At 34.4% G+C, this 11,282-nt stretch overlaps 1 protein-coding gene across 1 annotated transcript in view; it reads left to right on the forward strand.

Moving 5' to 3' along the window:
• The first annotated feature begins 628 nt into the window (after window positions 1-628).
• LOC100176473 (serine/threonine-protein kinase greatwall-like) overlaps window positions 629-11,282 on the forward strand; it is a 13,977-nt gene continuing 3,323 nt past the window's right edge. Inside the window, exons 1-19 of the mRNA XM_026836241.1 lie at window positions 629-1,036; window positions 1,209-1,346; window positions 1,754-1,893; window positions 2,294-2,382; window positions 2,614-2,726; window positions 3,096-3,257; window positions 3,993-4,110; window positions 4,513-4,668; window positions 5,547-5,695; window positions 6,014-6,131; window positions 6,428-6,528; window positions 6,874-7,144; window positions 7,462-7,536; window positions 8,064-8,211; window positions 8,317-8,409; window positions 9,380-9,608; window positions 10,159-10,368; window positions 10,725-10,904; window positions 11,187-11,273. Of these exons, the coding sequence (XP_026692042.1) occupies window positions 884-1,036; window positions 1,209-1,346; window positions 1,754-1,893; window positions 2,294-2,382; window positions 2,614-2,726; window positions 3,096-3,257; window positions 3,993-4,110; window positions 4,513-4,668; window positions 5,547-5,695; window positions 6,014-6,131; window positions 6,428-6,528; window positions 6,874-7,144; window positions 7,462-7,536; window positions 8,064-8,211; window positions 8,317-8,409; window positions 9,380-9,608; window positions 10,159-10,368; window positions 10,725-10,904; window positions 11,187-11,273 (2,730 nt within the window). The 5' untranslated portion in view covers window positions 629-883. The remainder of the gene's footprint in view (window positions 1,037-1,208; window positions 1,347-1,753; window positions 1,894-2,293; window positions 2,383-2,613; window positions 2,727-3,095; window positions 3,258-3,992; window positions 4,111-4,512; window positions 4,669-5,546; window positions 5,696-6,013; window positions 6,132-6,427; window positions 6,529-6,873; window positions 7,145-7,461; window positions 7,537-8,063; window positions 8,212-8,316; window positions 8,410-9,379; window positions 9,609-10,158; window positions 10,369-10,724; window positions 10,905-11,186; window positions 11,274-11,282) is intronic.

Consider the following 11,282-nt stretch of genomic DNA (forward strand, 5'->3'; position numbering starts at 1 on the left):
TCCAAAATTGTACAACTGGTCAGCTTACCAATTTGGAATCAAAGAGATTAAAACCGGAAGTTGAATCAAATAGATGGTTTTAATCTTTTTGGTTAAATGAGATGTATCAAACAATTGTATTTCCCCATACCGTGGTAAATGGACCTTTGGTTTACCATTCTCATGACACTTTAGCGGTCCTTCGTATTTAAAAGGCCTGTAAATCTGTAATTTTCTGAACACAGCCCGTTAGACGGCGCAACGCTCGCCAAATATTCACAAAGGAATATTTTATTTTTTATATGATGTCGATGTAGTGTCATGGTCTACTGGTTTCGACGCCGCGGGAAGTTTGTTTTTTATTTACTTTCTTTAGGGGAGCGTGGCTAGCGCAGAGACGTGTTGCAAAATATAAAAAATAATTTAATAATTTAAAAACAAGGGAACCCCATACAAAGCTTGCGTAGTTCATAAGCCGGTTTGATGCGGTGTAAACGAGTGTGTTTGTTTTTGCTAATTGCATGAATTGCAATTTAAAATAAGCTCAATAATCGAGTTTGTTTGCATTTTGCAGCAAGTATCGATGTATGTAAAGTTCAGAATGTTACTTATGTACATATACAGTTTTTCTGGTTAAATAATAATTTGAATTACAGATTCTAATAGACTTTTCTACAACATAAAAACTGTATAGACTTCACTACAATTTTGCATCTTGCCGTGTTTTACTGATGAAAGTATATACTGTATATTCAATCATTTGTTGGAGAAGCACACATGTAATGTAAATTACCAATAATTGCCAATAACAACCAGCTGGTAAAACACAAGTGGTTTAAGGTCCATTGGTCAAAAAGTTCTAGGAATTAAGACAAAGACGAACAAAAAGTTACAAGAAGTCAAAATGGAAAATGACACCCAAGTTGCAGTTTCAATTCCTGTTCCAAGACCTCCAAATGTTGATGACTTTATCATCATTAAACCCATAAGTCAGGGAGCGTTTGGGCAAGTCTATTTGGGGAAAAGGAAGACAGATAAAAGAATGTACGCCATCAAGGTATATTTACCATTCTTTTAGGTTAAACTGTTGCTTTATATATATCCATATGGTATTTTAGACTAAACATTATACCACATTATTCAATGAAGTTCCACATGTTTAATGAATATATGTATTTTAGCAATGCCACTTCACATATATTTTAAAACATTCTGTCCCTTGTATCCAGGTGATGAGAAAAAGCAAAATGATTCGTAAGAACATGACAAGAAACGTATTAAGTGAAAGAAAAGCTTTGGCTCTCAGTAAAAGTCCATACATTGTCCATTTGTTTTATTCACTTGAAACAACTCTGGATATTTACCTCGTAAGTTGGTGGATTTAATTAAATGGATTTTAAACGTACTGTTTATTGTACTTTGTAGGTTTTAATATTTGACCTTAAAACCTTAATGTAGTAAATTTGGAAATATTCTTACTGTGTTGGACTCTAGTATTTAAAATACTGTTTTGCGTAATTTTAAGATTAATTAGTTATTAATTTTCTGCAACATTTAACATGTAGGCCAGTTGTTTAATCCTTACTAAATAACTCCAATAGATTTTGCTGCTGCTGTATTTGCGTGCAGAGTTTTATTTCAAGTGTGTTATCCTATAAAGGCTTGCATAATGTAAATAATCTTTTAACGACTGGCATGGGTCAAGGATTGTTTATATTATGCCTGGTAGCAGAAGTAAGCTTGCCTATTTCCTGATATATATAATCTATTTCAGATAATGGAATATATAATTGGAGGAGATGTAAAGTCCTTACTTGCAGTTCTTGGTTATTTTGATGAAAACATGGCGGTTCTGTACGCAGCTGAAGTTACACTCGCTCTAGAATATTTACATAAGCATGGGATCGTTCATAGGTGGGTTCGGTTTTAAGATGTATTACTTTGAAAGATATTATTTTGTCCTACACCATGGCTCAGTAGTTAGATGCCTGTAGATCCAATGTTTTGTAATAATCAGTTTTAGCTTCATAAAGCAACACCTTTCAGGCAACACTCTTAACTTTTTACAGTCTGTAGATGCTTTGCCTTTGGGACATCTTGGTAATTGGCAAATTTTCAAATTAAAGACTGACCGTGAAGCATAAACTGAATCTATGTACCTCTGTTCAACACTTTATGGTTGAGCTATTTGAGTTTATTTAAAAAAAATAAATTAGTAAAAGGAATTCACTTGGAACATTATCTAAATTAAAATTAATTCGATTGACCAACCCTTTCCAAGCATTATATTTAAATTTTCAACATTTATTCACAGAGATTTAAAGCCAGACAATCTTCTTATAACAGTCAATGGTCATATTAAACTTACAGATTTTGGTTTATCAACTGTTTCATTGGATCGTGGTAAGCAATGTTACATGGCTGATTTATTGGCATTTACTTTACATTTGTTATATTACCAAGTGTTGCGTTCTATGTACTGTAGCTTTTATTGTATGTACTGTGGAATTTTGTGAATTTTTTGCCTTAACTTTTTATCCATACATTAATATACCCATGGTCTATCCAAAGTCTTGTTATTTATTATGTTTTGCTTAAATATATTCACAAAGTAACTATGTAATATTAACTAAGATTTGAATATTTCTGATGTCGTGAAAACACCATCTGCGTCAGCCAAACCAAACAACCGAGAATATTTCCGAACTCCGGGTCAAGTTCTCTCTCTGATCACTAACTTTAACTTTGTAAGTAACAGAAAAATAAAGTTTGTATGGCTACCTATTTTGGGTTCAAGAAAAAATTTTTCTTTTTATACTGATACATCTGTTCTCATGCCGGGCATTATTTATGTGTTTTTAACTTTGCAAGTTGCAACCCAGTGGTCATTAATTGGTTGTCTAGATTGTAGGCCGTGCATTAAAAAAATAATCAGTAACAAAATTACAAACTGGTACAAATGACTAAATAGTTAGATCTAAGATGGCATGAGGTTGCGATGTTTAAAACAGAACACCCATCTTAGTTATAACAACTGTCGTTGACTTTCCATGATTAATAAGTTGCATTTATCATTCATTGTAACATTGTAAAGTATTTCCACATCCCACCAACAGAACTCCCCATGTCGTAACTCCGCAAGTCCCTCGTTGGTTGGTAAACAGAGTCGACCCCTTCGTGCAGGTGCACGCAGGTTTTCCTTCGATGAACCGAGTAACCGTGGTTACGTGCCTTCTGTTAACAGCCCGCTTATCACATCCAAGGATAATGCGGCCAATGTGAGTTGTTGTTTATTTATCTACACTTAAATACATGGACGCCAAACTTTTCAAAATGCAGGGTAGGTAGAGATAGTTAGACGCACATTACTATCAAACAAATTCGATTCCAAGTTTTACTGATTTTTTTCATCTGTCGTGGGCTGGTGGCTAACCCCTTTAACAGGACTTGAATACTTAACCATATGTAGCACCATTGGTAATTACTCCATGACTGAGCTGCTTGTGTAAATATTTGTGTAGTAGTAGTAAGGGTGTAGACAAACTAAAATCAATGTTTGCTGTCTTTGTTTACAAAGTTGGTGTTAACATACAGATCGTACAATGAATGTAGTTTTAAATATGTGCCAATTTATTTAGGGATAGTATACCAACTCTGAAATAAATCCTAATTAAGAAGCCCACCCATTTTGAAAGTTATTTTATGTCAGGACTTCCCATCATAAATTACACTTTCATGTATAATAATATAGTACTGTGGGGTAAGATGGGACACCTTTAGCACATAAATCTCATATTTCTCAATCTTGTCTTAAACAATTAACAACAGTCTATGGGAGTTGTGAAGATACAGTTTTATAGTTTTTTAAAAATTCTTTGTTTACTACCAAATGGAAGGAAAAAATAGAATAAAAAGTTGCCCAATCTTCCCCCAATCTATTATATTAAGTCCACCTTGTTATTATTCATGTTATCATGTATAATATTATTGTAAACCACCTTCCACCCTTTTAGTCGAATAATCCAAAATCGTCGACTGATTCAAACGAAACAACCCCACCCGATGGTCAACAACTTAATTGTGATGAAATAAAAGAAACTCCGGCACGCACCTTATATGGGCGAGAGAGAGGTGGATTATTTATATTTTATGAGGGTTTGTGTGTTCTTTGACATGGGAGATGGATCATACCATATACTGATATTTCCTACCTAATGGTTAATACATGTATGTGTCTTTGCGCTAATACATATATGTGTCTTTAATACATGTATGTGTCTTTGGGTTAATACATGTATGTGTCTTTTTTCCTACCTAATGGTTAATACATGTATGTGTCTTTCCTTAGCGGACATTGCTCTAACCCAGTGGTTACTAATGGATTGTAGCACACTGTGAGGTAATGGGCAACTCCGTCCTAAGTCTTAGATCCCATTAAGTGCCAAGTTGTAGGACCTCGCCATAATGTAGATAATCTTTTTTACTTCAAGTACTCTCATTTATTTATTTTTTATTTGATTTATTTCACTTAAGGTTACGACTCAATGTCCGGCTCCATCACCTCAGTTCGAGATCTGCTTTCCCCATTAAAGCAATCGGGAAGTTGTGGTTTGTTACGACCAACTGATAGAAGAAGGAACATGTTACGACTCAACAGAAGAATTCACTCAAAATCGGAAGATGCATTCAGTAAGTTTTGTGTGTTATATTACTGTGGGTAAGATGGGATACCGTTAGCAACCAGTTCCTATATTTTCTGTATGTGTTTTAGGCTAGATTTTGCCACCTTATCCCAAATGTAAAATTACCTCAATTATTTATATTAATAACAAAATGTCAAAGTGATGATTTTGTACAAGTTTGTCAATCACGCTATTTTTTTATCGCAAATAAAAGTGAATCAACAAATTTTTGTATGACACATCATATAAATGATAGTGCATTAATTTTAATTAATCAGCAGTGATAGTATTTGATGACTCATAATGAAAACTGTTCATCATATTATGATTCAACAAACAATATATATCACTGTTTTAACTTTCTATGTGATATATGGTTTATTGTTTTCAAATAACATGAATTAATATTTTGTTGACCATTCGTGTAATTCAATGTTGGGTCAACTGCTTACCCACCACCCCAGCTAATTACTATATCCCAAAATATAATGTCTTTTAATTGTTTAGGCTGTACTTTGAAATATAATGTTCACATAAAATTGTATTCCTAATAAAGTTTGTTGAGCATGTTTTCATCTATGTAACTCTGTATTAGTTTCTTCATATGGTATATATATTCATACATACACGAACATGTTTACATGATGTACTTTAAGTCACTATTGTAGTTATAGGCATCTAACTTGAGGTTGTAGGTTAGGCAGGCAACCATAGATTTTTACACTGCATTCACTACAAGCATAGATTGTGTATCTGCCTCCCCAGTCCCCTGTATGTATATTTTAGTTGTAGCTGTACATGTAAACATAGAATATTTACATCAGACTACTGGTTATATTTGTAGTTATATTGTACTTATATAAAACTTACACACATTTACTCCAGACTACCAATCACCTACCTGCCTCACTGATTCTATCAACGCAGTATCGAGTGTTTCGTGTGAATCATCGGCGTCGGTTGGAAGAAGGTCAAATACAAGGATCCTTGAAGATAGATTAAGTGTTGGCTCAAATAAAGATGAAGTTTTTGATGTAAGTGGAAGTGATTTAAACTAGTTTTTCCTCGCAAGCAATATGGCATAGCAAAGACAGTCAATAAACACTGGAGTTCTGTTTCATAAACTTTGTGCTTACAAATTACGATGTGTGTATTTTTCTGTGTAATTATTTTTTTACATTTGTTATGGATCACAATTTAGACAACCCATAACGTAACCAATGGGTTAGAGCAATTTCTGTTGGTTTGTTAAGAGTCTTGCCCAAGGACACACAAGCCCACAATGGTAGCAGCATAAGTATTTAAATTAAATTATTAACCGTTTCAATCTAATTTTTTATTTTCATCTTCAGGAAAAGGACGCAGATGACGTGATCTGTCGGAAACAGCGCCGTCATTCATCAGATGAAGATCAGAGGAAGATGAGCGTTGATGATGATGGAGAGAGAAATCATCATCTCAACATACCAGGTATTATGTTAAATGTAAAATATTTCGAGTGTAAATTCCTATAGTGCTGGTGTATCGTGACCCCAGCAATTTTTTTCAAACACATCTTGAAGAAAACTTTAGTAACCACCAAATTGTTTAACAATAAAGTCTTCATGTTACTTTGCTACCGGACATAATGTAAACAATCTTTTAACGACCATTCTGGTATGAAAAAACGTAGTGTATTTTTAAAGTTTCTGTTACTATTAATCGGTAAGACTTTTTCTCACCAGTTGAGACGTTAAAATATTATTTACAACATCAACCCCACCCAGATATAGCAAGATATCCCTCCCAACCTTGTAAAAGAAGGAAAGTCCAACCAAGTCAGCATTCAGGGTTAACAACAGATATCAAAGCTATCAGTATTTGTCAGGTAAGTTAGCTTGTATAATTTAATACAAAATACATTAATTTAATTTAATGTCACACTAAAAGAACAGACAGCATTTTGATTTAAATTTTTTAATAAACCTGCTCAAAAAATTTAGTTTCCTGACATACTAAAAGTTCAATTATTTTTTTTCATACATTGCACCAAAGATATATCTCTTGTTTCAGTTTAAATTAAGTCGCATTTTGTTCTGAATTTGAAATTAGTGCCAGGAATTGAATGTTTTAGTGGATTGTTAGTAAGTTACAAATAAAAAAATTCATATCTGGCTTGCGGGCATAAGTTTGCTACCTCTGATTTAACCAATAACCCCTGTTCCCCACACAGGAGGGTTATGTGAATCCAGTGTTCAAATACAACAGTGACGGCCACCAACCGGTAACAGACCCAACCCCATTATCACCTACTCCACAAAATGCACACAACAAACCCTATAACCCTGAAGTAACCCCAGAAAACAAGCCCCCTTACCCCCAAGGTTGCCCCCGAAACAAAACCTCACCCATAAATAACGATTCGGATTCTTTTGAGAAAAGTTTATCGGACATGGATTTAAGTTTAAAAGAACTTTCATTTGATGACAAGAAATCAACCACAAGTAAGTTTGATCGAAACACTCTGTTGGGCACGATAGTCTCATGTGTAGCATGTTCCATTGAAGGTGTATGAAACCAGTCTGGGTCGTGTTGGATTAATGATACAAATATCAAATAAATCTTAGGTCCTTAACAAGGATCCGCAGTTTTAATTAAATTTCTTTCAAAGTGGTGGATGGTTTCATTCTATTTAAATTAAATCATTTTTTAGACAAGCATTAGGTTGAATTTGTTTGTTTGAACCAAGAAAGTCCTCAAATGATTCGTCTGTGACCACAGTTGTTAATTTCTGTTGTTTAATGAGTTGTTTTCACAACAGATTCATCTCATGATGGTTCATGTGAAAAGTTGCTTTCATTAAGTGAAGGGGAATCCCCAGATAAGAAGAATGAATGTAAGTTGTTGGGCAGTGAGCATGAGGTGTATATACCATGTGTGTCTTAGTGTCTGGTGTGTATGAATACTCATGTTATGCACACCGTTTCAACTGGCAAGTTATAACATGAGTCAGTGTGTCTTAATATACGTTACTCTAAGTATGTTTGTTAGAACTAATTTTATGACTCGACAATGAGCATGAGGTGTATGAACACACCATGTGTGTCTAGTGTATAAGAAGACACCCATGCCATGTTATAACTAGACAGTGAGTATGAGGTGTATGAATTCACCATGTGTGTCTGGTGTATAAAAAGACACCCATGTTATAACACAACAGTGAGCATGAGGTGTATGAATACACCATGTGTGTCTGGTGTATAAGAAAACACCTATGTTATAACTCAACAGTAAGCATGAGGTGTATAAATACTGTATACGAAGGCACTTATGTGTATAAAAATACACCATATGACTTAAGTTATACCTCGACAATGAGCATAATGTCAACAAATCGACCAAACCACCCTAATGTTCCACCAGTGATCTACCATTCATCACCCAACCAGAGGATAGGTTACCACAACATTGGTAGCAAGCCCATCCAACATTCAACACCCTCCCATGATGAATCTATTGAAGTGGTTCGGGGCATCGGGGACGAATCATTTATTGCTAAACAACCTATGTGGTAAGTTGTGTTTCATATGTATGGTCTATTACCCTATGGTGCTATTAACAACAGTAAAATATTCGTTTAATTAAAAAAAAACGAACTTACTTTTACACCACCTAGTGAGTCGTTCATCGGTGACCATAGCAATGATGTTGATGAATTGAAACAAACAACGAGCATGGAGAGCGGAATCGTTGGGCTGGATTCTACTGGGTGGGTTGTGTGTTGTAATAACTATGGGTTGTGGGCAGTGCGCAGCCAGAAAAAAAGGAGGAGGGAGGTTTTATTCAAAAAATTGTCACAAAATTTTTTTTTTTAATTTTTGTTTTAATTTTTTTTGGTTTAAAAGGGTGAGGGGGTCGCGACCCCCTAAACCCTTCTGACTCTGCCACTGGTTGTGGGGTTATTTGTAAGGCATTGTGGTGTATATTGTTATAACTATAAAGTTGTGGGTTTAAGATGCATTATTTGTGCTGGGTTATGACTCTTTGAATATGCACCTTAATATTTGGTCAAATCGCTCCTGGCTGTACGTTGTACATTAAGATTCAATTTTGTTTTGCACTTTCTTGTGTAATGCATTTATTCAGTTTTGTAAACATTGTTTGGGATTTAGTGCATCATACTGATTCTGATAGGTGTATGTTTCTTTAGGCAAGACACTGAGTGGACAATGTTGTTTTATATATGATATAAATTATACAATGTTGTTGTTGTGCTATTGAGTTTGTTTATCTACATTCATATCACTTAACTGTTTGCTTGAAATTTAAAATTTGAATTTGTAAATTTAGTTGATTTATTGATTATTCATAAATTTAGAATAGGCAAATACAATATTTGCATGTCGTAATATGCGCTTTACATAATTGTATTAAGTTTATATTCATACAAATTGACGTTAGAAGTGTTTTAAAGTTGGAAAAACTTGAATCAGGTTCTGTATAGAACCATTTATAACACAATCCACTTTAGATTCTCGCATCACTGAAGATGGTTTAGGTTTTTAAACATTTGAAATAATATTTTTATATTAAGGCTCTTATGATTTTTTAAAACCTGTCCAGAAAATCTTTGTGTTTCAAAGCTAACATTTTAACATACAGGAATACTGACTTTTTTTTGCTGTATTAAGTTATGGATCTATACCTAACAATTTAAAAACTTAATTTATAATCCCCAGTATGACATCATCATACCACGGTGTTTCCCCCCACCATACATCAGAGTGCATTATGGGAGATATATCACCCATAGCAACAAAACCCCTACCAAGCATCTACCATAACAATGAGGGGTTGGACCCCAACCCACTAAGCAGACGAACGTTAAGTCCCGTGATGGAGATGAGTTTCCGTGATTGTGGAAGGCACGTGGTTGGGAAGTCGGTTCTAAGGAAACCTTCGTTCAGGGTGAGTTGGATATTTGTTGTGTTGAATGAATGAATCAATGTAACTTATTCAGTTATTTGCAATGACAGTCGTTATGATACAGGTGTTTTGTTTCATACACCTCGTGTTGGAGTTACCACGTATATAACATATTTACCCTCACATGGCGGAGAAATGACAGTGGTTATACCAAAGGTGTTCTGGTTCCCAATACCCCCATTCCTGTGTTTCACATTGCTGTTGCTATCAGTATTGCCTAGAACTGACTTGCGCATCAAAAAGATAGTATTAACACTACTTTTTATAGAATAAACAAAGAGAAATACAAAATGAAAAATAGATCAATGATAAAAAAACTAGACTGGTTTGGTTAGACATGAAAGCAGTTTACAAAAAAGTCTGTTGATACAAAACAACATAATTTCTTGTATTTTGGCTATTCCGGCAGGAGTTATGCTGACCGATGGCGGTGCCAGAAAGGCGAAAAATATAAGTTTAATATGCCTGGCCTGGCAGCAACAATGTATTGAAACATATTCTTTAACAAAAGTGAAAACAAAATACAAAACAGAAAGATCCATCATACGAAGCACCTCGTATCACACGATCAGTCAGCTGGAACGACTTGACCAATGACAACGCAGCCCCTCTAGTTCCCTCTAATGGAGCACATGACACGTCTTTGTCATCGAACGAGGACGAAATATCAACGAATAATATTCCGTTCCGTTGCCATGGCGATATCATGGAGGAAGAAGATTGTGAGAAATCGCGTGAAAATGTAAGTCATGTTTCATGATATAAATAGCTGTTGTAACGTACGGTTTGTTAAGCTTTTCATGATTTTCTTTCATTTGTATAAAAGAATGTAATTTAGTGGGCCTTGAATTTATATTGTATTTTTTGTTTTATTTCAGCTTTTTTACTTTTTTGGGCCATATTTTAAAAATAAGATTTGGTTTACAACATTGAATTGTATTATACCACTGTTCCATCTGTCATATAACATGACTTTATGTAAAGGTCTTGCTGTACAACATACGTAACTTTTGTTTAACAAAACCAACATTTTTACACAACAAAAGCCTATTTATAAATCAATAATCTAATATTCTAAACTTCTCCCTCGAACTACAGGACAACGCTGACAAGCTCAATCTCACCAGTGATGATGTCATCAATGATGTCATAGATGATGATGTCATCAATATGTCCACCGAGGGAATTCCGCTTTCCATGATGACATCACAAGCACCTGATAAACTTCTTCTCTTTCCAATGCAAGGAAATAAAACTCCAATTCGACCCAGAGTTGCGGTGAGTATGGTAGGGTGGGGGAAGATGGGACACCTTAAGCACATAATATCTAAATATCCCAACAGAAAACAACGGTCTATAGAAGTTGTTAACTGCTTGATGATTATACTTTCTATTGTGAAATTTTTTTATCATTATTTTATATTCTTAAAAATATTTTGAAAGTTTAGACTCTAGATTGTAGTATCTTTGTTTTAAAAAAAAAAATTGTGGAAGTTTTGCTAATATTAAAATATTATTTAAAATTTGAAAATATCTAAAAAATATCTTCCAACATTCCAGATGGATCCATCACTCGACCAACAAATCTGTGAACAATTTAAAGTTCCACACCCCCAAGCGTTCAACAATGTTACCCCACACCAAACAGCCATAGGG

This window comes from Ciona intestinalis, chromosome 1 (genome assembly GCF_000224145.3).
Source record: "Ciona intestinalis chromosome 1, KH, whole genome shotgun sequence".
Lineage (NCBI taxonomy): Eukaryota > Metazoa > Chordata > Ascidiacea > Phlebobranchia > Cionidae > Ciona > Ciona intestinalis.